The sequence below is a fragment of the Nymphaea colorata genome, chromosome 5 (assembly GCF_008831285.2).
Source record: "Nymphaea colorata isolate Beijing-Zhang1983 chromosome 5, ASM883128v2, whole genome shotgun sequence".
NCBI classification, from domain to species: Eukaryota; Viridiplantae; Streptophyta; class Magnoliopsida; order Nymphaeales; family Nymphaeaceae; genus Nymphaea; species Nymphaea colorata.
The window spans coordinates 17,843,995-17,871,557 of NC_045142.1; the positions used below are offsets into that span (position 1 = coordinate 17,843,995).

General features: G+C 41.4%; 1 protein-coding gene across 1 annotated transcript; it reads left to right on the forward strand.

Moving 5' to 3' along the window:
* Positions 1-531: 531 nt before the first annotated feature.
* Positions 532-27,436, forward strand: LOC116254959 (protein pleiotropic regulatory locus 1). Its single transcript, XM_031630637.2, has 17 exons — positions 532-808; positions 1,262-1,286; positions 1,782-1,896; positions 2,297-2,369; positions 2,488-2,556; positions 3,301-3,385; positions 5,285-5,377; positions 10,671-10,734; positions 10,855-10,940; positions 11,081-11,182; positions 11,290-11,373; positions 12,322-12,382; positions 12,460-12,529; positions 12,730-12,807; positions 26,470-26,534; positions 26,642-26,719; positions 26,845-27,436. Exons 1-17 carry the CDS (start codon positions 648-650, stop codon positions 27,015-27,017), a joined length of 1,482 nt encoding a protein of 493 aa, XP_031486497.1. The 5' UTR covers positions 532-647; the 3' UTR covers positions 27,018-27,436.
* The last annotated feature ends 127 nt before the right edge of the window (positions 27,437-27,563 follow it).

Here is a 27,563-nt window from a genome sequence, read left to right on the forward strand (position 1 = left end):
TCCAAAAACAATGGGAAAAGTATATATTAAGGTCCATAACAAGAGACCATGTGTTATATGCTCACACTATGCAACCTCCAACTTTAGAGGCAAGGAGGAACTTTCATTGGAGGCATTCGATAGCATAAATTATTGCAAAGCGACTCTTTTCTTGGTGCATGGGGATGGAAGATTCACAAAAAAAAGTGTTGAGCCTTTCGGTTTTTTCATTTTTGGAAAATTTGTGTTCTTTAAACTTTTTTTTTTTTTTTTTGTTTAAATTGCAGTCCTACGGTAGACCCGACGCTCTTTGAACTAACTGCTTGAATGAAAAGTGCTTATTTGGATCACAGAAAATGAAACCTGATTTGAAGGGAGCCAAATTTTACACAAAAAATCATGTTTTGGCAAATCCGGTAGCCAAAAACTTGTGTTTAACTTCACATTACATTCTGATTCGTGTCCAAATAAACAAAGTCGAGTCCCAATTAGAATCTCAACCCGATGATTTCATGTCTGATTACGTCGGTTTGGGATTTAGACCGGACGCGGGTCCGATCTAGTTGCAGAGTCGATGTTGAGAGAGACCCAACGTGCGTCCCGCCTCGCCGCTTTGTAGAGGGCAGGAGGGAAGAGGAGCTTTGAAGAAGAAGAGGAGGGAGAGGGATATGCCAGGGCCGGCAACGATGGCAGCGACGTCGTCATCGACGGCTGTGGTGGAGCCCGTGGAGCCACAGTCGCTGAAGAAGCTGAGCCTCAAGTCACTGAAGAGGGCGCTCGACGTCTTCGCCTCCACCCATTCTCAGCCTGTCCCCCCTGACCCCAGGAGGTACCATCCATCAGTTTCACCTCTCTTTCTTTCTCTTAAACCTTGTTTTCTTTTGCTCATCGGCGGCTTGGTCGCGGTGGAATGGTTGAAGATCACCCGTTGCGTTTCTGTCGGTGTTAAACCCGTTTCTGTCGGGGACGAGGTCCAGAAACCTGATTCGGCCTTTTTGGTGGAGTTGCAGAAGCAATCTCTGTCATGCTGAAGAGTTCGCCAGCTACTGGCTGAAGTAGGGTTTTCCCATAGATGGGTTCCCTCTTAATCCACGCTGAACATGAAGATTTTTTGTTCATCTGTTTCTATTTTCTCTTTGTCAGATGCTGTCTCCCCATTTGGTTAATGGAATTGAGAGTTCGATTCTACTGAATCGCATACATTTTTCTTGAATTAATGGCTGTGTGTATGAATTTCTTCCTTTTCTCTAACCACTGTGTGCGCATTTTGGCGATATTGCAGCAAGCAGATTCGGATTAACTACAAGGTACTTTCTTCATTCTCTACCTTCGTTTATTTCCCCTTGGCGTGTCTGGAAATGTACCTTAGCTGCTAAAATGAGCGGTTGGTGACAATTTAGTTTGGGCTTGGATTTACTTCTCTTCCTTCCTAACCCCGTAGAAGGCATGAGGTGTTCGATTATGATTACGTCAGATATAGTACCTTATTAGGTGAAGGTTTTTCTTTCTGATTGGAAATTTTCCTCATTCATTAGCATTTCGTGAGCACATAGATATTGCTGTCTCGTGTCTTGCTTTTGTATACCTTTGTGATCCTATTTGTATGTGTGTATCCGACGTAGGTTTGTCCCTTCTCTAGAACAATTAATTAAATTCTGAAGATTTTGGTTGGCTAATACATTTGACATGGAATCTTGTTCTGGGGCGTCATGTTATCTTGTACATGATGAATAGCTTATCTTGCTTTGGACCTGTATTCCTGACATTGGTGACTACGGTATCCTACTGTGCTCAATCTAAAGGTAGATGCTCTGTATGGAGCTGTAAAGAACTTGCCAACTAAGCCAACCGAAGAGCAAGGCAACACGACCCTGCAAGATCAAGGGGCTCCTTCTTCCAACTCAATTGCAGTTCCAGGTACTATGTTAATTTTAATAGCCAATTCATCCTTTTGGTTGCTCTTAAAAGTTCAGAATCTTCAGATGCCTCTCTCTTCCTCTCCCTCTCTCTCTCTGTCTTGTCACTATTGTTTATAAATTTATATTTTTTTATCTGTTGTTATTTTTGACTGGGTTAACAGCATCAAGGTTTACCTCCAAACAATCGTTTATCTCTAAGTTTTGGTTTGTTTTCCCAATTAAAAAAAATGCATGTTTGTTTTTTTCCTTTTCTGTCAGAATTACTCTCATTATGAAAAATAGGTCAATGAAAATGTGGGTCCTTACTCCTTCTGTGAGAATTTTGTGAGCAATGTGGGTTTTCTGATTTTCTCTTGATCAGTATTTTAATTGGGAGAGGTAAAAATTGGTACATGCAGCTCTAAAGGATGGTGGTGACTCACAAAAAGGACAAACTGCTATAGTTGTTGCTCCCCAACAACAAAAAGGACCGTATGTACTAGACTATTTTTTCCTTTTTTATTCATTTTGTATTCTGTTGTGGTATTTTTAATCATTTTACTCAAATTACATTATTGTATAATTTTCTTATGGTTTTCTTGTCTCCCAGAAACGATGCTGGGTTATCCGTCAAGGGTGCTGGTGGAAATTTGGTTCCCATGTCTGGATCAACTGACAGGTGCTTATTTTTTGTTTCTTTTGTTTCATACATGAAAGTCATAAATAAATAACAGGAACCTCTTTTCTTGGATTACTCATGGATGTTATGTACTCTTTCCAAGGTTGGAGACATCCTTAATCAGTGATTAAGAAACATATCAAGAGAATAAATTGGTGATTTACGATATTTCTGTTTCGCTGGACCTTGATGATTTCCTTTTGCACTGTAAAGTTGGCTTTGGCTTTAGGTCATCTCCCCTATCCTTTTTCTATCTTTGTTCTGTCGTTCTCATGGAGCCACTCCATAGTGGCAAAAAACACTAAAAGTGTGGACTTTATTTATTCTTACGAGATGATTATTTTCTTGTTTCTTCATTCCTTTTGCGTCATGAATTTGGGGGGATATTTTCCTTTGGAAATTTATGCCTGTTATGTACATTCTGGCAGGTTTATATGAAGCATGTGTGAGCATATTGATGTTTGTTCACTTTATATGGTCATACGACAGATACCTTTTACTGTTATTCTGTCTAATTGATGTGATGATCCCTTTCCTAATTTTGGTGTATTTTAAAATGTCATCAGATTGAAAATATTCTGCAAAAAATGGTGTCCTGGCCAATTATGATTCTGAGTGAAAAGATTGCCCATAAACATACAATATCACAATGAGCTGAAGTGTGCTTATTTGTATAACTGAATGTCTTTCAGGTGTTTCCCAAGTTCATAGAGGTTTGCTTATAGTATCTCCTCTCCTTTTTAGGTATCAGACAAGTGCAGCTATTATTGAAAGACTTCCAAGCAAATGGCCTCGTCCTGTATGGCATGCTCCATGGAAAAACTACCGGGTATGTTCTGTTTGATACTCCCATCGTCAAAATATCATATTCTGCACCTATTTACATTTTTATTATGTTAGTTGATGTTGTTTATTAGTTGCCTACTTCTTTGGATCATTCCTTGCTGTTGTGGGTTCTCTACTGCTTCAAAGCAGTAGGGCTAGAACCTGTGTGTGTGTTGCCTGTATGCAGATGTATATGTAGCATATCCGATGTGTATATGGGTGCACATACATGCATGTCTTTTGATCTGAGTAAGTATACCACAAATGTTGGTCAAAGAAGGATTTCTGTTTGGGTGTTTAGGTTTCACTGTTTCAGCTAGTAGCAAAGAGACATTTTATTTTCTGCCGGAATTCATTAAGAATTTGAGGATCTTGTCCATAAAGAAAAACTAGGGCAAAGTATTGTTACAAATGTTTCTTATGTTTATACTGGTATCTTGTCCATAATAAAGGACAACTAAGGGTGGTTCACTTGAGCTGCTGGCATTAGCGAGACAAATATTTGCTTCTTGAGGAGCTAAGTTGTTCATCTCATTGATGTGATTCAGTTTTTTTTAATGTTTTGTTGCAAAGTTTTCACAAGATTAACATAATGATCTGGATAATGATAACAAAGCAACTGGTTATATTTCAAAATGATTGCTTATACAATTTGGTGATTCACTAGTTGGAGATGACAACTAACTACAGTTTAAAAGGTAGGTACTGGTGATAAGGCACATAAAAAACCATTGCTTTGTCCATTGGCCTGTCACTTTAATAATTCCAGTGACTCTATGGTTTCTTCTCTTGATTGGTTTCTTGAAAACATGCATCAGGCTCAGTAGCTTCTGTAAGAGTAAGAAGTTATATGGGCAGTTTAAGTGACAACGACTGGGATCTCAAGGATAGAGTTTCATTAGCAAGGATGTCTCTTTTGATAAACCAATATTTTTTTTCTTTGGTTCTCATGAAAATATGGGAAATCTGTTGGCTGAATTAAGTCCACAAATGGGAATATCTAAAACAGAATATCTGCAATAAATAAATTAAGTACTATATTATTGTGTGTAGAAACAGTAAAAGCGAGTATAACAGAGAACGAACACGGATGTAACGTGGAAAACCCCTCAACTAGAGGGAAAAAACCACGGGTGAGGAGAACTGGTGCCCACTAGCAACCAGACACTCTCTCTCTTAGATTTTCATTCGCACACCGAAATTAGGGTTTACAATGATATAACTTATAAGTAGTGCCATAACAAGAGGACACTAGACCGGGTCCAGACCCAGACCCGAACATTAAAACACTTCAACATTGTGTTAGAAACTTAGAATCATATCTAATAGAAATTGAATGATATTTTTAACTTTTATAGTTTTTGAAGGTATCAGTTACAATCACTCTTGTTGTAATTGTCAGAGTGAGTAGTAGGAACCAATGGAAGTGGTAGGGCATAAGCATTGAAGTGAGGAAATGAGATTGGGTGGGGCCAGATTTTCTATGGTATAGTCGATAGAGACAGAAAGACCAGAGCGCTATGGAATTGAACTTGAAAGTATGCTTTGTGGCAGTTGATTGCTTATTCTTCTGTACTTCATTTTGCACTCATGTTAAGCAATCGGCATTGTTCTTATAAGCACATTCTGTTATTGTAAATAAAGGTCTTCCAGCACTAGCTGACAAGTTTTGCTGTTACCATTAAATGTAAATGCATGCTGACCTCTTCGGTGTTGGTTATTGTATTCTTAAATAGTGTTCTTGGCCAGTATTCCAGCATTATGAGTTATGACAGTGGCTCCATTTAGAAATTGCTTCAGTTTTCTGATTCTAGAAAATTTTGGGAGTTCTTATGTCTTTCTGTTTTCTCAATTATTCTTGAACAAGGAGTGACAAAATTTGTTTTCCGTTATCAATCTGCAGGTTATCAGTGGTCATTTGGGATGGGTAAGGTCTATTGCATTTGACCCCAGCAATGAGTGGTTCTGTACAGGATCTGCAGATCGCACAATAAAGGTGATTTTCCCCTTAAACTTTTAGCATTTCCTTTTGTATTCATAATGTATGTTGTTTGGTGGATAGAGCATATCATCATCCATTCAGTGATGGCTTTTACTCCTAATGTACATAGCTTGCATCTTGCTGATTTTGCAATTCTTTTATTTTGCATGCCACATACCAAAAGCTGGTGCTTATGTTAAAATTAGTTCACCCGCTGGTGAAATCGTGACGCGGCTGGGTCACAGTTTGACCTGCTTGTCTTAGATGAGTCACACAATTGCTCTTACTTGACTTATCTGGTCCTACTGGTTTGAGAGTTAATTTATTGGACTGTCCAAGCGAACCACTGAAGGGATTGGCTCTCCAAGTCCCAACATCGTCACTAGGTGGAAGAGAAGGATGGAATGATCAGTGGATGGAAATTATGTCCTAAGCCAATGAAGGGACATGCAGTAAGGGAGCTTCAAGCCTAGCAAATAGAAACATAGATAAAGATAGAAATCACTTTTGGAGTCTTGGGTTTGTAAAAATGCACTACTCCTGAAAGGAGTGTTGAAGCTCAATGAACGTTAATGGCAGACAGATCAAGCACGCCATTCAGTAGTCATGTCTGGTTCCCTATACATGCCATGCTTTTCTACCATATTGACTGCTATATTCATGATGCATCATGTTATCATGCATTTGGTGAGCTCTAAGAACATTCTAGTGGCAGAGACAGGTTCCCAGAATGTAGTATGAGTGCCTTGTAATCAGCTGATACCATTCTCGGTGGACTGAAGCAATGTCTATGTTAGACCCGAACATCTGATTCAGGTCAGTAGGTTGGGATAATAATTAACCCACCCTGTTACTATTCCACTATAATGTATTGAGGGCATTGGCCCTAAACAGAATTAATACACTTACTTGGTCTTACCACAGAGGCTGGCTCCTGAGTTTGGGAGTGCGTGAATATCCTATTAGTTGGGAGCGAACAAGGTATCAGAGCTTTAATGATGGCAGAAGTCACAGCTAAAGAAGCCATGGCACCTGTGAACGCTCAGCGTGAGGGAAATGACGAGGCTTTGGACAACTTTGGTAGTCGAGTACAGGGCTTTGATCGCTGGTTGGACGGACTAGAGAGGAGACTCAATGCCTTCCTCATTGAGCAGCGTCCCATGAATGCCATGCTGAGGGAATTGCTGCAGTATGGGAGCTGCACCCCTATTCCAACCGTGCAGAGACGAACAACAGCGGAGGAAGGGGTCCTGGTGGCCAGATGCAGGGCTCAGGAGCTGCTGTCTGGAAACCAGTGAAGATGGAGTTTCGTTGTGAACAATACTTTAATTGTCAAGCAATCACCGACGATCGAAGGGTCAATCACACGGCTGTGGTCTTCGAAGGTCCAGCTATCCGCTGGTACTGCTGGCTTGTAGCACTTCGTGAGCTTCATCGAATCATCAGTGGGTCCTGCCACAGGCAACCTTGGCCTAGAGTAAACCTGTCCAAACAAACGGTCATGTCCCTCCTTATCCACAGTTGAACATCCATCATCCTTATTGTGCTCTAGAGGGTTAGTAACCTGAATCTCTTCCTTCTTGTATTCTAAAAAATCTGTAAACTGAATCTCTTAATTGGGAGAATACTCTCTGACTGTAGACCTCTCCCCCTGAAGAGAATTCTCACCAAAATAGGAAGCGTGTTCCAGGAAGGTGACATATTTGGTAACATAGGCACGACCAGTGGAAGGGTCACGACACTTATATCCTTTTTGAGTGGGGGAATAGCCTAGAAAAACTCCCTTAATCGACCTTGGATCAAGTTTTTTAATATTAGGACTGTGATTGTGAATGAAACAAACTCAGCCAAAAACTCTAGGTGGAAGAGAGAAAGGTTCACGACTTCCCGGTAATATAGAATGAAGCGTCTGCCCATTCAACACACGACTAGGCATACAATTAATTAGATACGCACTGGTCAATACAACATCCCTCCAATACCTTTTTGGAACATGACGTTGAAAAAGAAGAGCTCGAGTCATATTCAATAACTGACGATTCTTCTGTTCAGCAACTCCATTTTGAGGAGGAGTATAGCTATAGGAAGTCTTATGAACAATTCCCTTTTTTCGAAAGAGGCTATCAACAGACTAGCACATATATTCACGAGCATTGTCAGACCGAAAGGTTTTAACAGAGGTTCCAAATTGACTTTCCACGTAAGCAATGAAAGTCTCTATGACATTAGGTACTTCACTATGGTCTTTCAGCAAGTAAACAAAGGTGTTACGAGAACAATAATCTATAAAGGTGATAAAATATTGAAAACCATGACAAGAAGGAATTCCCGAAGGCCCCCACACATCAGAATGAATCAAGGCAAACACCTCATTAGAACGATGGATAGAAATAGGGTATGATGCCCTAACATGTTTAGCCAGGTGACAGACATCACAATACACCATATATCTAACCTGGAACATAAATCAGGAAACAACTGTCTAAGAATTCCAAAAGGAAGGTGTCCAAGGCGCTCATGCCAACGCATAATCAACTAAATGGAGTCCTTTGTACTTTTCTTTGTTTTGTTGGCTGCCGTCATGAGAGCTGTAGCGGCATGCATAAGTAGACGATATAGCCCCTCATAAACCAAACCAATCTCAATCCTCTTCCCTGTCACCAAGTCCTGCAGAACACACCGATCAGCAGAAAAGATAAGTTCGCAATTCAACTCTTTCGTAATCTTGCTAACCGACAAGAGGTTTAAGGGAAGATGAAGAACATGAGGAGCATTGTGAATTAAGAACTTGTTCAAAAGTGGGGGACTCCTTTTTCCAGCTACAGAGATAGAGGAACCATCGGCAAGGGACACACATTCCTTTCCTGACACAAGCTTATACCCATGAAAGACCTTAGGATCACCAGTCATGTGGTGGGTAGCACCACTGTCAATAATCCACTATCGCATATAAGAACATTACAGAGGTTCATTGAAGTAGCAATAAAAGCAGCAGATAGGCGCAATAATAACGAAAGATGAAAGATCCTCCAGAAAGAGGTCAAACAAGGCACCAAGGCAGAAAACCAAGGAAACAGACACTAAGGCCTGAGAAGAGGCAGCGACAGCACTGTGCAAAGAAGCAAACGCCTTCCTCACTGCAGCAGCACGGCGATGCAACAGACTGGCATAGGTGAAGCAGCTCCTGCGACAACAACAGCCAAAAAACAGATAACAGTCCAGGCGATGGCAACCCTGGCAGAGGGCGGCGACCAACTGACGCCGTGAGACCAAGTCACCTTCTGGACGAAGGGCGCTAGAAGCGAGCAACGCTGGGTGGAGCAGACGTTGAGGGGATGGCGGCAACTAGCCAACGACAGAGCTGGAGTCGAGAACAGTGCCAGGCGATGCAGACGAGAGCAGCTGGCAGGGGCCACCAACGAGAGCAGTGGGCAGTGGGTAATGCTAGGACAAGACGGGAGGTAACGAAAGAGAGATACAAAGCAGGCGGCAACACCGGAGCAGCAGTAGAGGAGCGGTGGGAGCAGGACGACGACCAGCGGCTGAACGATGGGCCAGAGAGGGAGCTCGTCGGCAACAGGGAGCAAAGACGTGGGACGAGGATGCAATGGTCAGAGCACAACTCGACAGTAGGAGATTCCATCACGATGGCAAGGAGCAACTGCAGAGGTTCAACCGGAACTTCATGGGCTGGACGATGACGACAGGGCAAGGTCTGGCGTCGGGTGACACTGGTGAGCAGGAGGTAATATGAGTCGTTCGTCGCTGGGGCTGGGCAATGCTGAGGGCGACGTAGGATCTTCCCCCTAAACGGTGACAAGGGATCCTCCGTCCAATTTGAACAATGACAAAGCAATCCTCCCTGAACCTAGCTTTGATACCATGTAGAAACAGTAAAAGCGAGGGAACGAGAAACGAACACGGATGTAACGTAAAAAACCCCTCAACAAGAGGGAAAAAACCACGGGTAAGGAGGACTGTTGCCCCCTAGCCACCAGACACTCTCTCTCTTAGAATATTATTCACACACTGAAATTAGGGTTTACACAGGTTAAGTAGGGTCATAACCGCACACTCAGATCCAGACCCATATAAGAGACCCAAACACCACATATGTCAACAGGCTTTACTTACTAAGTGTAATCATTCAATTAGAACTTTACTTACTATGTGTAATCATTCAATTAGAATTTAGAACATTACAGAATAGTTTACATTACAGAATAGTTTTTCATGTTGTACATTTTTGTACTACACGTCTGTGTTAGTGGTGATAGACTACAATGTGCTGAGTATGTCAATCTTGTTCCTTGGTGGCTAATTCATTTGATCTCAAATGCACCAAAAAAGTCCAGGAGAGAAGCTATGAGGTTAGAGTCCTCAGACCAATCTATTTGGATGTTTAGGACAACTTGGTCCTATATTGTTACAAGTGAAAAAAACCTGATATAGAGTTCTAGAGTTTAGTTTCTTCCTCTATGTCTCTCTCTCTCTTATGGTTTCAGATGTTGTGTATTACTTCATGTTCCATATAGATCAACATTTAAAATATTTGAGTTGCATCCAACCCAAGAATACCTTCTGTCCTTTCATGTAGAGTCTGTATCTTTGTTAGGAGTGACCTGGATTTTGAGGACTGATTTGTAGGTCATAAATTTTTATAGTGTTCTGTTACTGCAAAATGGTGAAAAAGTTGAACATACCTATGAAATAGCAAGTATCAAATAGATACAAACAAATTACTATAGTTAATGAATGCAACTACAAAATAATCATAACTAATAAACAACATGCGTTAGATTGATTTATTTCTAATAAACAGCTGTAGCTTATTTCTTATTGAACACTTGGTAATAGTTTGAATTGTTCTTCTGAATGAAACAATCCATAATCTTTGTGAGCCGATTTAGCTGATCCAGAACTGAATTCTCTTAGATTCAGTTGCACTGTCACTAGTTGACTCATGACCAGTCCCTTGGCTGGGTTTGCCAACTATGTATTTGTCTCATGCTGTTGTCCGCTTCAGTGGTGGTATTCTATGTGTAATTTTACATGGGAAAGCTCAAGGTTCTGATTGTTTCTATTAGGGAATGGCTGTTTTTTGTGGATCGCTGTTCTCATAATCACCACCAGCATACCCTTGTCACAGGCTGAGAATGTTATGCTATGAAAGTAACATAGTGAATTAAAAATTTGGGGACGTAATATGTATCATTCATTAGCACTTTTTTGGTTTCTTCTTCTGTCTTTTCGTTTTTGAACCTCTTGCTGAGATTGGTGCTTCCCCTTTTATTTTGCAATCGATCAGATATGGTCTGTTGCTACTGGAAAGCTTAAGCTGACCTTAACAGGACACATTGAGCAGATACGTGGTAAGCTCTTATAATTACTGCTTATATTTTTTACTGGCATGTGGATGCATTTGATAATTAGCTTATTTAATGGACAATTAGATTTATTTGGAATGATCTGATAACCAATTTTCACCACAGGTCTTGCTGTAAGTGTTCGACATCCTTACATGTTCTCTGCTGGTGATGATAAGCAGGTTAAGTGTTGGGACCTTGAACAAAACAAGGTATGGAATGTGGCAACTTCTAATTCTAAATTTACAAAATTTTCAGTTGCTTGTCAATGTCCCTGTCACACAAACCATTTTTTTTTTTTTTCATCTGGTCGAGTGGAATGTTAAAAATAAGATTGCCATTCATGCAACAGGTTATCCGATCATACCATGGTCATTTAAGTGGTGTGTACTGCCTAGCTCTTCATCCTACTCTTGACATTTTGCTTACGGGTGGGCGAGATTCTGTTTGTCGGGTATGGGCTATTCTTTTTTGATGGCTGTAACTTTTTGTGGAACAGTTCTTTTCCCACTCCTTGTTCATGTCATCTCTTGGAATCTGAGGTACCTTTTTTTTTTCCAGGTTTGGGACGTACGAACCAAAGCACAAATTTTTGCTCTATCAGGACATGAAAACACAGTTTGCTCTGTTTTCACACAAGCTGTGGTATGGTCCTTCCCACAAAAGCATCTACTTGTTACGATTGGTAGGGCTTACCTTGTGAAATGTGAACTGTAGAATGTTTGCCAGCTCATGGCATGAGCTAAACTTAGACTCCTGCTTTTCTGCAGACAGTGCTGTCTTTTCATCAGCTTGAAACAGAAAGTCTTGAGGCTGCTTTATCTTTTGAACTGAATTTATGTCTATATTCAGTGTTGTTCTCCATTTTTTGCTCCTTGGTTGCTCAAATCTGGTAACTTGGTGTGCATATCCTCCAGACTGTGATTACTTACACCGTCACCTATTTTTGAAAGATCATGATCCTTAATATTTTGTTCCACACACACCCACCATGTTTAGTGACATTATTTTTGGTTTTACCTTACTTCCCTAGATAGGTGCTTGTTCATCACCTTCCTCTTGACTCTTGAGAGCTTGCTTTTCTCATTTTAAATGAAATAGAGATATGATGGTTAGGAGATAGGTGGTGTCATCAAGCCAGTGATTAGTTGGCGTTACTAGTCTACCTGGTTATTGGTTAGTGGACTAGTACGCGGCCTTAAAGTTGTCAGTTCTTAGTTTGGTGGCTAGTTTGCTGACTGGGGCAACTAGTCATTGGCTAGTTGTTTACCTACTAGTCTATAGGAGGGTTAACTATCAAAACACATTTGACTTTGGAGATCATATTAGGTGTAGTTCGAGTTGGTAACTCGGTATTATTGATCAAACATTACTATGTCAGGCAGTTGAGCTATTTTGATGTTACAGCCGTAGTGATCTGTCTACCTGTGCCATTATGCATTTGTTCCTTAATTATTAACCTCTTCTTGTCTTTCCTTTCAAGTTTATGAGTTTCAAATCTTTTTTATGCTGGCTGTTATGCATATGTAGGTGATTCTATTGTTTATTCTTGTTCATGTTCAGTTATTCTCTCTTGTTTTAATCTTGTGTCAGGATCCACAAGTTGTCACTGGCTCTCATGACACAACTGTCAAGTTTTGGGATCTTGCTGCAGGCAATTCTCATTCTGTTACCCTTTGTCTTGTAGTTGATTCTTTTCTTTCCCCAATTCTGACCACATTATCCTTGCAGGAGGAAAGACAATGTTGACTCTGACTCATCATAAAAAATCTGTTCGGGCAATTGTGAAGAATCCATCCGAGTAGGTGTTGAAAGCTGGCTGAAATTTCTCCTTGAACTGTCATGCATGTCTTCTTTCTTGACAGTGTAGTTTGTCCTGTTCGCTTAGTTTTTTCTTCTTTTTTTTTCCCTCAAATGTCTGTTGCCTGTTGAATTGGCTGTCAGGCCTAAGCCACTTCCTTTTTAAACCGAGTTCCTTTTTTCTTCTCAATTTCATTTCAGCAATACTTTTGCATCTGCATCAGCAGACAACATAAAGAAGTTTATGCTACCAAGAGGAGAATTTTTGCACAATATGCTGTAAGTACTTCATGACTGGATTAACTGTTTGCATTTAACTGAAATAACTCCATTGCATTCTGCTTCGTGAAACAGCAATAAATAGGTATATGAAAGAATGAAATACTGTATAGCTTCTCAATAAAATATGAAAAATAAGAAAAATGTTCCTTTTCTGGTTCATTGGGTGATTTGTTTTTTTCATAGTGGCCACAGGTAGTTATAGTTGGAAAAAGAAGTTAAACCATGTGTTTTTGCAGCTGACATTTCTTATCACAAACGTGTAGTAGTATTTTGCAAGAATCAAATAGCTTTCGTTTGTAACTTTGTGCTCATTTAACCACTGCTCTTTCAGTTGTGCTTGTTCTGCTTTTGCAGCCATTGAAGTCTATTTGTCTCTCAATTTGGATTGCTTCCTTTCTGGAAAATTTCTAGTGAACCCAAACTGATGGGCATCTTTCTTGTTTACATGCACAAGTTGGACATGCAAAAAGAAACTAAATAAACTTCATATGTTATTAATATACGTGACTGCAAACGAGAAATCTTGGTGTGATCATATCTTAGAAAAGTAGAACAACAGCAGAAGATAATGTAAATAGAAAACTATTAGATGAAATCATTAAACACGTTTAAATTGACTTTGTACTGTTATCCTTGGTAACCATGTCCACTTTAGAAGAACCGTAGAAGTTCTTCAATCAAGCAAATAAAGATGCTTGATTTGTCAAATGCCTTAAGGCTTTCAAGAGTCACATGGTAGCCACTGTTCATATTCTTTATAACCAAACAATCCTTACACAAAAAGGATAAATACAACATTATATAACATACAAGAGTTAAAAAGTATGAACGGTAATGCATATATGCACATATATTAACAATGATCTAAAAATATTTATTTAAGTGTATGTAAGTATGATGTATATACATATTGTGGATAGAATATTACACAAAATATCATGCGGAGGATTTCTGCGAGTGGCTCATGACAGTTGCTGTGAATAAAAATTATTTGTTCTCATTCAATGAGCACTTAATTTCAATGCTTTTGGAACAATGATAGCTTTCGTGTTTTTGGTTGTGCCTTGCAGGAACAATTGAAATGTTCCATAAGCCATTTTCATGTTTTTGCCATACTCCTCCAAGAATCAAGAGTCTTTTTCTGTTTTGGGAGATCATGAGCAATCCATCTCTTTAACAAGAACACTTTTCTTATAGAGTTAAAAGATGTCTTCCATCCTATGTTGTTGAGGCATTGCCTAGGCAATGCTTAGTCGCTACTCTACCTGCATCGTTTTAGTCCAAGCATTTGGGTGATGCAGTTGATATTGCATTTAGGCACATGCCTAGTATGGACTAGGCACGACTAGTCCAGCCTGCGCCTAGTCCATAGAAGTCCAAGAGTTTTTCAATGAGCTCTTAAAGACTATTTAATAAAGACTTTATTGGTACTGGAAACTGTTGTGGTGCATGTTTTCCATATCAGGATTGGATCGTGTCCTTCTTTGACTAATTGTTGTGTTCTGATCTGTGCCTCTCTGCCTTGTTTCTGGTTAGTATATTCTGTTCCAGTCGACCTTCATAAATGATAAACCTCAACTTTCAGTTCTCTCTTTATATTTTTATTCAATGCAACAGTTTACAGTTTACTGATATTTTGTTTTTCACTCTATATTCTGTTTCAACTTTCAACCATAGTTACAAATAACGTTTCGGTGTTTTAAACGGAAGGTTTTTCTCGGGTGTAATACAACGAACTTAAAAAAACAAGAAAAATAAGGTAAACTTTTAAAAAATTTAAAAATCCTAAGAATTAGGAAAAAATAAAAGAAATGAGAAACTAATAATATGACGTTAAAAAAAAAGTATATATTGTGACATCATAAATCTCATTTCATCTTAAAAAACAAAATCATAACAATAAAACAAAGACAACTGAAAGTAAGGCCTTGTCTGAATAGCTATGCACAACATCATAATATTTATTCACCAAACATTGAATCACACGCCTATAAAGTATGAAATATTAACTATTATTAAGTTATAGTGTTATACCATATTAACCCCTTCTATAGATTAGAAACATTAAACTAAAAAATCAGTCTTCAGCAGAAGAGCTATGCACAAAATATGGATTCCACAAAAATAAAAAAAATCAGAATACACATAATGCATTAACTTTTTGTTACGATCCGTAGAGGGATCGTGTGGGGGGTCCAGTTCGGACCCGTAATTACTTGTACTTAAGCTGGGATTTGCCCTAATTAAGCATGCTTTTGGATTGCATTTCTCTCTCTTTCGTTTTCTCATCTCCACTTCTCGCTTTGCACACCCTTGTTAGCCGACGGCTAACAAATGGTATCAGAGCCAGGTATGGCCGCGCGTGCTGCCATCGACGTCCGACGATCAAGACGCACCTTCTTTCAACGCCGCCGCCTTGGCCGCAGTAGAAGCGCATCGCGCCTGGACGGAAGAAACGATCATCGAAGTGAACCGGCGGCTGCTGACCATGGAACATGCACAAGCCGAGGCTGAGGCTTGTCTTCACACCGCCATAGCAGCAGGTTTTTGTGATCTGCTGCAACAACCTCCTGCCCTTGGCAGCGCTCCGTTCGGTGACCCCCACTCCAGCAACCGCTCACCAGTGCACGCGGTTCCCACCAGCACGCCGGCACACACGCCACTAGGCTCCCTTCGCGCGCCCATCGCAGGCGAGCCCAGTCAGGATCAGTGTACGCCGCCGATCAGCGCCCATCGCAGTTTGAGGGCTTGGCGTAGGCAACAGCTGGTGATTCAACAGTATTTGTGATTGAAAGGGCTTTCTTGATGGCAATATTGTCATTCATGAAAGTTGCCTTTGGATTTGTACAATCCTGATCTCTGTTGATTGAGTTCGCTCTTCAAGAGACACCAAGTGATTCAGAATGGTGTTCTGGAGGGGACTTTCTGAGGAGGTATACGACTAAATAGGACTGGTTTGTGAAAATATGCTAGAGAGATGACTAATTTGAGCTTCTAATCGTAGACAGTGGTTTTCCAAGTTGAGAAGCTTGGTCTGGATGTCTGCAAGTGCAGAGAGTATCCTCTGAATCTCTTCTATCTTGCCTGAATAGGATTTAGGGTTTTGGGTTTAGTTTTCAAAAGCAAAGTGGTGCGCAACTTATGACCTCTGTGAAGGCTTACTCTAGCAGGAGAGGTCTTGGTCTTTAACACAGACTTGCTTGATCACTAAACTTCTACCAAAAACTTAAACAAGAAAGAAATAGGGAGGTCAGGGGATGAACTCTTACTTGTAGATGTTAAGCTCTGATACCAAACAGCGTGGCTGAGAATCCGTCGGGAGAAAGTGCAGTGCGCAAACTAGAATGAAGGAAAAGACTGAATAAAACTGAACGGAATACTGAGACTTTATTGAAAGAGGAGACGATGCTCCAAACTTTCGGAACTACAAGTAAGAGTGAACACTGGAAGAGAAGGATCCTTGGGAACTCCAAGATGATCTTCACCTTCAGCTGAGGCCCCCTTTTATAGCATGAGGGAGCCTTCTACTGCGCGCCAAGAAGACGCGTGAAGAGATAAGAGGACACTAAAGTAGGACGCGTGGCACAAGCACCGACGCTATCTGACAAAAGCAAAAGGCAGAACGCGTACAATAAGTGGGACGCGTGGCACAAGCGCCGACGCTACCCGACAAAAGCAAAACGCGTACAATAAGTGGGACGCGTGGCACAAGCGCCGACGCTACCCGACAAAAGCAAAAAGCATACAATAAGTGGGACGCGTGGCACAAGTGCCTACGCTACCTGACAAAAGCAAAACGCGTACAATAAGTGGGACGCGTGGCACAAGCTTACTGCTCATATTCTGATTCTTTTTCCGTGAAGGAGAAGGATGAGGTAATGAGCTAATGTCTTGAATCGTTGCAGGTTGGTTTGCAGTCATCCCCTGATGTCAGACCAATAATTGTCTTTGGTCGAGCATTTGGTGCAGACCGCAAGCTTAATCCTTAGTAACTCTTCAAGACTTTCGAGATTGGCTTGAGCTTGGTTACAGAGGGCTGTTTCAAGACGGTCCATTTCTCGCCCGAGTTCATCGAAGCGATCTATAGGAATGCCTCGGGGTTCAGTATTGGACCCGGTGTCGCCGTCGACCTGGTACCCCCAGTATTTGGCAATTTCTGGGTGACGTTGTTTGGCTAGCATTTTGTACCGGTTGACTAGCATCGGCCCTGGCTGCATGAAGGCTGGTCCTTCCCATTCGGGCTCAGAGATTCTTCGGGCTTGAGTCATGCTTTCGCGGCTGTAAAGAGATGTTAATTACACAGATAAAGGCATGCGGAAATTAAAACTAATAATTTGTACAAACTGGTGAAGCTAAAACATTTAATTGATGACTCTGTGGGATCTTTGTATGAGCTCCTTAAGCTGGGAGATCATGTCTTCGATTGCCAGCATATCACGGTTTGAAGGTTGGCGTGTGAGACGCCAGGAGTTGGTTTTGCCGGCTGATCGAAATTTTGCTGTCCATTTGAGTTCTTGGATTTTCTGGATGCGTTCGAGATCTTCAAGGACGCGTGTGAAGATCTCAGCTTCTATTTTTGCTAGTCCTTCTAGCAGTTCATCCCGACGTAGTCGGGAAAGTCCCCCTGTTTCACTGATATTCTCTGGAGAGAGTTCGTGAAGGATTGCCTTGAATCGCTCAGTAACTGGGTCACCTGGTGGCACAGGCTGTGCAGCTTCTGTTGTTGTGATGGGGGTCCCGGATGGTCCTTCCATTCCTGTAGGCATTGTAGGCATTGTTCGAAAACTGTGATTACCTGTGGCTCTTGACTGAATTGGGACACTGTTAAAAGAGTGATGATTCGGGACAATGAATCGGCCAAAATGTTGTCCCTTCCATCGATGTGTTCGAATGATACATCGATGCCTAGCCCTGTGATGAAATCTACAAAGGCTGTCCACCGAACTCTGGAGGGTTTGTTGATGTTTGACTTATTGAAGAAGCTGATGATGGCCTGGCAGTCTGTCCGGATAAGCAGCTCCTTTTGCTCCAAATAGTAGAGTTTTAATGATTCGAGGCTGTTCATTACGGCAAAGATTTCTGCATCAATTGTGGATTTTGGTGGATTGAACTTGCCACTTGCATATGCACAGGGTTTTTCCATGTGTCTCGGATCGTACTTTTGGGGTTTCCACTTGCACACTCCGCCCCAACCGTCCATACACCCATCTGTTTCTAAGATGATGAAACAGTTTGTTGGTGGTGTGGATAGTGGTGGCAAATTCTGGACTTGTTCTTTGATTTTTCTTACCAGCAGCCAATCTTGCTGGTTTAGCCTCTTTTCACCTGTGGGGCTCGTCTTGCCATATAATGGTGCTAGTAATCTGCCTCGATTTGGGATAAAACTTCTAGCATAATTTAGTATCCCTAGCCATGATCGTAGACCGGATTTTGTTGTTAAATCTGTTTCTTGCCTCTCTACGATCTTCTTGATGATATTGGGCTGAAGTTGTGTTTCCCCATTACCGATAATGGCTCCTAGGAATTCGATTCGTTTTTGCCCGATGGTCATCTTTGTTGGGCTAAGGATTAGCCCATTTGCTCTGCATTTTTCGAGTAATATGCGAAGATGTTTGGCATGAGCATCTTCTGAATCGGAGAATACCAGAATGTCGTCTATGTAGACTGCAATAAAGCCTTCCGTTCCTTTGAAGCAGTTATCCATTTTTCTTTGGAAAACTGCAGGGGCATTTTTCAACCCGAACGGCATGACCAGCCATTCAAATAGCCCTTGGGGTACCCAAAATGCTGCGAGTGGTATAGATTCTGGATCCATCATGACTTGATGAAAACCACTTTTTAAATCAAACTTGGAGTATATTTTGCTACCTGATACTTTTCTGATAATCGTATTGATACCTGGTAGCGAGTACTGGTCTTTTTCTGTATTGTCATTGAGGCGTTCGTAGTTGAAGACCATTCTTTCTTTCCCCTTCTTCACTTCTCCTGTTTGGGGGTCTTGGGTAGTTCCGGAATGCACTATTATGGCTGTTGTTCTGTGCTGGCTCTTTGATGACCTAATCACTCCTAGCTGTAGCAGCGATGAGATATGACGTTCAAATGAGTCCTTCATTTGTGGTGTGACATGCTTCAAGGGCCTGTCTTCAATAATAAAGTCTGGATTTTTCAAGGTAATTTTACATGTTACCTTGTTTTTAGACCAGTGCTTGAGGGGCTCTTCTCCAATATATCCTGCCTCTTTGAGCCTTTCAATGATAGGTTGGAATTTGGTTTTGAAATTCTGAGGCGTTGGTCCTGCTGTGTATAGGACTGATTCCTGGAGTTGGATATATTCAAGATCATCAATTTCTTCGACGAACGAAGAAAGGATTGCCTGCTGTTGTGTGTTGATGGTGGTGACATTCTTATAGAAGGTGATGGTGTCTCCTTGGATTCTCAGTCCTCCTTGCATAGCTCGGATAAAGTTACAGCCAATGATCATTTGAATTTCGCCTCCCAGGCTCATAGGGAAGGCGTATGTGTAGGGTACTCTGAACTGGTTCTCCCCTATGATCATTTGTCCGTACTTCAACTAGTCCAAGAGACCGCCATAATAGTGCATTCCGGAACTACCCCGTCGAAGTTCATGGCAGCATGAGTCACTTTCATCGTCTCCATGATCCTGTGGCACTCGAAGAACTGCTCGGCTTTAAATATCCAGCTATGTAAATCTTCTCCACTGAATCGAGGGAAGTCGATCTTGGCAGGCTTGAAGCCTGCTGGGTCGGTTCCCCCATAAAAACCAGTAGATGAGTTAGGGAAGAATACCACAGGGGCGTCGGTTCGGTTGTTGCTGTGGCCGGGAAGGGTTCCACTGTTCGTGTCGCCGGGGACGGAGTTCAGCATAGCAGCGGGCAGAACGCTGCTGGTGGGCATGGTCGATCTGAATGACCCAAAGGCGACGCCGGCGCTGATCGGAGGCTGAAACAGGGGCACGACGGGCGGATGAAGCAGGGGAACGGCGCTGATCGGCGGCGTACACTGATCCTGACTGGGCTCGCCTGCGATGGGCGCGCGAAGGGAGCCTAGTGGCGTGTGTGCCGGCGGGCTGGTGGGAACCGCGTGCACTGGTGAGCGGTTGCTGGAGTGGGGTCACCGAACGGAGCGCTGCCAAGGGCAGGAGGTTGTTGCAGCAGATCGCAAAAACCTGCTGCTATGGCGGTGTGAAGACAAGCCTCTGCCTCGGCTTGTGCATGTTCCATGGTCAGCAGCCGCCGGTTCACTTCGATGATCGTTTCTTCCGTCCAGGCGCGATGCGCTTCTACTGCGGCCAAGGCGGCGGCGTTGAAAGAAGGTGCGTCTTGATCGTCGGACGTCGATGGCAGCACGCGCGGCCATACCTGGCTCTGATACCATTTGTTAGCCGTCGGCTAACAAGGGTGTGCAAAGCGAGAAGTGGAGATGAGAAAACGAAAGAGAGAGAAATGCAATCCAAAAGCATGCTTAATTAGGGCAAATCCCAGCTTAAGTACAAGTAATTACGGGTCCGGACTGGACCCCCCACATGATCCCTCTATGGATCGTAACAAAAAGTTAATGCATTATGTGTATTCTGATTTTTTTTATTTTTGTGGAATCCATATTTTGTGCATAGCTCTTCTGCTGAAGACTGATTTTTTAGTTTAATGTTTCTAATCTATAGAAGGGGTTAATATGGTATAACACTATAACTTAATAATAGTTAATATTTCATACTTTATAGGCGTGTGATTCAATGTTTGGTGAATAAATATTATGATGCTGTGCATAGCTATTCAGACAAGGCCTTACTTTCAGTTGTCTTTGTTTTATTGTTATGATTTTGTTTTTTAAGATGAAATGAGATTTATGATGTCACAATATATACTTTTTTTTAACGTCATATTATTAGTTTCTCATTTCTTTTATTTTTTCCTAATTCTTAGGATTTTTAAATTTTTTAAAAGTTTACCTTATTTTTCTTGTTTTTTTAAGTTCGTTGTATTACACCCGAGAAAAACCTTCCGTTTAAAACACCGAAACGTTATTTGTAACTATGGTTGAAAGTTGAAACAGAATATAGAGTGAAAAACAAAATATCAGTAAACTGTAAACTGTTGCATTGAATAAAAATATAAAGAGAGAACTGAAAGTTGAGGTTTATCATTTATGAAGGTCGACTGGAACAGAATATACTAACCAGAAACAAGGCAGAGAGGCACAGATCAGAACACAACAATTAGTCAAAGAAGGACACGATCCAATCCTGATATGGAAAACATGCACCACAACAGTTTCCAGTACCAATAAAGTTTTTATTAAATAGTCTTTAAGAGCCCATTGAAAAACTCTTGGACTTCTATGGACTAGGCGCAGGCTGGACTAGTCGTGCCTAGTCCATACTAGGCATGTGCCTAAATGCAATATCAACTGCATCACCCAAATGCTTGGACTAAAACGATGCAGGTAGAGTAGCGACTAAGCATTGCCTAGGCAATGCCTCAACAACATAGGATGGAAGACATCTTTTAACTCTATAAGAAAAGTGTTCTTGTTAAAGAGATGGATTGCTCATGATCTCCCAAAATAGAAAAAGACTCTTGATTCTTGGAGGAGTATGGCAAAAACATGAAAATGGCTTATGGAACATTTCAATTGTTCCTGCAAGGCACAACCAAAAACACGAAAGCTATCATTGTTCCAAAAGCATTGAAATTAAGTGCTCATTGAATGAGAACAAATAATTTTTATTCACAGCAACTGTCATATTACATGGAGCGGCCGCTTCATACGTGCTACTCATGACCAGCGCCATGGGGGAAGAGGTCAGGCCCCACCCTCACAGGTGCGCTACTACCTGCACTGCTGGAGGAATTTTCCGATGTGCTCGATGTTCCTCACGGATTACCTCCTTCGCGCGCCTACGACCATCACATAGAGCTTCACCCAGGGGCGGAAGCAATGAAGAGGAGACCATACAGGTATAACCTAACCCAACGTGATGCCCTAACTCGATTGGTGCAAGAAATGTTCGAACAGGGAATCATACTGCCTAGTCGCAGCCCGTTTGCATCTCCTGCTCTCCTGGTTCGCAAGAAGGATGGCAATTGGCAGTTTTGTGTAGACTACCGCACTTTGAATGCTGTAACGGTGAAGGATCGCTATCCCATTCTTGTCGTGGAAGACCTTCTTGATGAGCTCAGGGGTGCATGCAGCCTGTTTTCGAAACTGGATCTTCGTGCCGGGTATCATCATATACAAATAGCGCCACATGATGCTCCTAAAACAACATTTTTAACCCCGGATGGCCATTATGAGTCTCGAGTGATGTTGTTCGGCCTCACGAATGCTCCTGCAACGTTCTAGTCCCTCATGAACGATATCTTCCGACCACACCTGCACAGGTTCGTACTGGTCTTCTTTGATGACACCCTTGTCTTTAGTGCAGATGAAGAGGCACATTTAAATCATCTGCGAGTGGTGCTATCTACGTTACGACAACACTCCCTTGACCCTTCACGCCAAACTCCCCAAGTGTTCATTCGGAATGAGTGAAGTCACTTACCTTAGTCACGTGATTGGCAAGGGCAGCGTGAAGATGGAAGAAGATAAAGTGCCGGCAGTGCGTAATTGGGCCATTCCTCAATCAGTCAGAGAACTACGTGGGTTTCTAAGATTGGCGGGGTACTACCATAAGTTCGTGCGCAATTTTGGAAGTATCGCAACACCCTTGACACAACTCACAAAAAAGGATCAGTTTCGATGGACTTACCAAGCCAAGGAAGCATTCGACAAACTCAAAGAGGCCATCACGTCAGCGCCGGTACTACGCATGCCCGACTTCACTATGCCGTTTGAAGTAGAGACGGACGCGTCCAACACAGGGGTGAGTGCGATTTTGAGCCAAGACCGACATCCAATAGCACTTTTCAGTCGTGCCATGGGACCCACGTTCTGCAGAAAATCAGCCTATGAGCGTGAACTCATCGCTATGGTATTGGCGGTTCTTAGATGGCGACATTATTTGTTGGGCAAGAGGTTTGTGGTGCTTACGGACCACCACAGCCTGCGTTACCATTTACAACAGAAAACATTGGTACCGGCAGTGCAACGTTGGGTGATGAAATTGCTCAGCTTTGATTTTGAGGTTCGGCATCGCAGCGGGAAGGAAAACCTGGCCGCGGATGGTCTCTCTCGACAGGTGTAGGAAGGACAGATTCTGGACCTTATCGGCCATTCAATGTAATATTTGGACTGATATTCAGCACGCTCAGCAGTCAACAACATCGGTGCAGAGGATACGAACCGACCTGTTACAGGATCCTACGAGACGATACGGCTACGTGTGGCGCCCTCCTTACCTCTACTTCCGTAGCCGTGTATTTATTCCGCCCGAGACAGCCCTGCCAGGTACTTTAATATCACATTTTCATGACTCGAAGTGCGCAAGCCATGAAGGAGTATGAGGGACTTATCAACGTCTAAGAATGGAATTTTTTTTGGCCCGGAATGAAGCACGCCGTGCATGATTATGTACGACAATGTGATGTATGTCAACGCAATAAGTATGAGACCACACGACTCGCTGGATTCTTGCAGCCCCTTCCTGTTCCCGAGCAAATTTGGGAAGATATATCCATGGATTTCATCGAGGGATTACCCCGCTCTCGGGGAAAATCTGTTATATTGGTGGTGGTAGACAGGCTCTCGAAATACACACACTTCATAGCCCTTGCACACCCATTTTCCACCAAAACAGTAGCGCAAACCTTTCAAGAGCAAGTGGGGAAGCTTCACAGTATGCCACGTTCCATTGTAAGTGACCGTGACTCTGTTTTCCTTAGTGATTTTTGGCAGGAGTACTTCAAATTACAGGGGACGCAACTTAAGATGAGTATCGCGTATCATCCGCAAACGGATGGGCAGATAGAGGTAGTAAACTGCAGTCTTGAGACTTATTTGCGATGCTTGGTGGGGGAGCGTCCCAAGACCTGGGTCAACTATCTAGCATGGGCGGAGTTCGCTTACAATACCAGTTGGCATACATCCACAAACACCACCCGTTGTGAGGCTGTTTATGGGCGTCCTCCTCCTACTATACGCAGGTATCAGTTGGGAACGACATGAGAGGAGTTTGTTGATACGCAGTTGAGGTGCCGCAATGTTAGCCGGCGGCAAACACTATTCCAAGGCACAAAAAATCCAAAGACAAAAACCAAAGAGTTTCTAACGGACACAATGCAAAGGTCAGTTTCTAATGGATAGAATGCACAACTTGAAAAACCAAAACAACCAACAAAAAGGCAACACACAATAAACTAGAAAATCCATCACAAATAGACTGAAAAATCTAATGCAAATAGACTGAAAATCCATCTTTTGTAATCAAATCCTATTGCTGTTGCTGCTGCTCGATGGTCAGAGGTCTGCTGGGTGCTGGAAAGCGCACCCTTCCGTTGGCAAGTACCACTGTTGTGGCTACTGGAGAAATGCCGGTGAGTTTGTCCGTCGGAAAGGCTTGTCGGAAGTCAGAAATTTACAAAACCTAAAATGCCGATGAGTTTTCCCCCTTTTTTCGTCGACTGAGTTCCTCTTTGTCAATGAATGCTTTTTAACTTTTAAGTTTTATTAAGTTTATTTCGCATCTACCATTAATTTTTTTGAAAAATAACAAATGATGCCTCCATCCACCCAAAAAGAAAAAGCGTAAAAAAGACGAAAAAAATGCACTTTTGTCGCGTTTTTCTCGTTTCAACCTTTTTTTTGAAGAAAACACGTTTTTTGGCAAATCAAAATCTCACGTTTTTATGCGTTGTTTTAAAAAAATATTGTGTTTTTTTGTGACTATGGGAACATATTCATCTTCGAAATATTTATCCTTAGTTTCAACATTTGACTGATAACTTTATATTTGTATTCTGTTTATATTCTCTTTATTTTTATGTTCTGAAACTCTGTTTACTTAACTTTTTTATTAAGTTAATTCGGTTTATTAAGTTTATGTTTATATTTATAGGCTGTTTCCCTTAGGTTATGTTTTGATTAAGTTAATTCTGTTTTATATTATAATTCAGTTTCATTATATTCTGTAACTCTGTTTCGTTGTATTATGCATTAGACTGTTAGTCAACAGCATTTATATTCTATAATATATATTTAATGTTTATATACTGTTAATCTATTGTGCAGTGTGCACACATATTGTCTACTTCTCTGTCATATAATACAATTGCCGTGACTGTTTGTACGTTACAATTTACAAAGTTATAAATTATATCTTTGCATTTTGTCTTAATTATACAAGTATAATATAAATCATATAATATAATATCGACTGTTGTCATATTATATAAGTATATAATTTAATACAAGCTAATCTATGTCACATGGGTGTGGGTATGGTACGGGTTCAGACACGGCAATTTTAAAAATTGCGAGTATGCGGGTACGCCCAAATTTTAAATTTCTAAAAATGATAAAATGAAAAAAAAAAACTCATACTTGTAATCCCATAAAAAAGTCTACAAACAAAACATTGGTAATCTCATGCTACATTAAAAATAATAAAAAAAATACAAAACAAAGAAATATAATGAACAGAAAATTGAAAGAATAAAACAATATGCAATAACGTAATCATAAGAATATGATAACCAGCATTTAGGCTTCCGCCTAAGCTTGGCTTATCAGCACTCGACAGCATTACTTTTGTTTGGTTGATGGAGAGTGAAGAGAATCTTGCCGATAGGTTTATCGAACTTTTAATAAAACATGGCGGCAACCAAACTAAAATGGCAGGCGGCAGCCAAAGTAGCGAACACTCGACAGAAATAAAATGCAACCAAACGCAGCCAGCAACAGATAAACATTAAACACATAAAATCAACAAAACATGAATAAATGGAAAGATCTACGGTTTTGCAGTTCAATCTTCAAACAAAAACATCCTCAAATAAAAAAAACAAAAACCTCCAAATCAAGAAAATGAAACTCTAAGTTGTAATAGTGAAAAAAAAAACTTATCTGGATGTTGCCGTGGGTTGCAGGACGTCGTCGCCCCCACCAGTCATCACTGCCGTAGAAAACAGTTAAAGGAAATGCCAGTCAATCGAGCTCTCGACCTGTGTTTCATAACTTAAAAACAAAAACATTTTATGGTTTGGATTGGGTCTGACCCAGACCCGAACCTGTACCCAGTGCCACTGCCATACCTGGTATGTGGGTAGCGGGTACGTGAGGCAATCCCACGTACCTGTGTCACATAGACGCTAATTAATAGCTTCATTGTTGTATTTGTTGTCTGAGCTCCAAGGTGCAGCCTGTGTGAGGCAGCGCCTAGCAACTTTCATATTAGCGTCATCTTGGGACTTAAGGATTTTATGCCTACACAATTCCCATTCTTTTGAGAAGCTTCTTTCCAATTTCCATACCAGTTAACATGCATTTGATGCTTTCAAAGTGTTGATTTGATATAAAATTTCAAGCACCACACACTATGTGCTCTCTCTGTTTACCGTAGGTTTTGTTTTGGCGGTCAAGAATGTGTGTAAATCATGTTTAGCTATTTTCACTCAGACATTATACTTTGAGGTTTTAGCTGTTGATGATTTCATACGTTCATTTTGACCTTCATAAGTTTGTGACATAGTTCTTCTCGTACAGTTCACAGCAAAAGACAATTATCAACTCAATGGCAGTCAATGAGGACGGTGTGATGGCTACTGCTGGTACTGTAACACAATTCCAATTTTGGTTGCTTGCTGGTTATACAGGAGTGATGCACTAGGATGTTTATAATTGCTTTTCTTTTCTCTGTCTTATGTTTGTTCTTCAGGTGACAATGGGAGCTTGTGGTTTTGGGACTGGAAAAGTGGTCATAATTTCCAACAATCTCAAACAATTGTGCAGCCTGGTAATTCTTCAAATTCACATTCTAAGGGAGTTTGGGCTTCGTAGTTTTGCCTTTGCTCATTGTTGTTCATGAAGGCTCAAGCTTTGATGGCAGTTAAAAATTAAAATATAATTTGTTATTTGTAGGATCACTGGACAGTGAAGCAGGAATATATGCTCTATCATATGATGTAACTGGATCAAGGCTTGTATCCTGTGAAGCTGACAAAACCATAAAGATGTGGAAACAAGATGAGATGGCGACGCCAGAAACCCATCCAGTAAACTTCAAGCCTCCGAAGGAGTTCAGGCGATTTTGATTCAGGAACTTATAGCTTTGACAATTAGAAGAGAAGATAGAATTCAAGCTGCCTAAGGAGCCCTGGCTATTTTAAGTTGCGGAACTGATCGCTGCTGTGATTGGAACAGGAGATATGTCTGGATTCACTATCGTATTTTAAAACAGGGAAAAAGAAGTCTACTGTATGATTGCGCTGGATGGTGGATGGTGAAGGAAGGGGTTGTCGTGCAGCTCAGCGCTGAGAGTTACGCTGGGAAGGATTGGTGCTTTTATCAAAATATGACGACTGTGTCCCTCTAGTTAAGATGATAAAGCTTGAAAATTCCTTGGGTCATTGACTTCCCTTTATGTGTACAAGTTCCCCTCCTGGGGCTTCTTGGTCTTTGTATGAATGTAGAATTACATGCCTATTTTCGTGGGAATCAACATTTCACTCCATTCTTGTCTCTCCCTATCTCTCTCCTGTGAAGATAGAATTGAAGTACATGTTTACAGCAGTAACCGCAGTTTGTTTAAGCCCATTGATCATAAGAAATGCTGGCTTTTAAAGCATGTTGATTGTCCG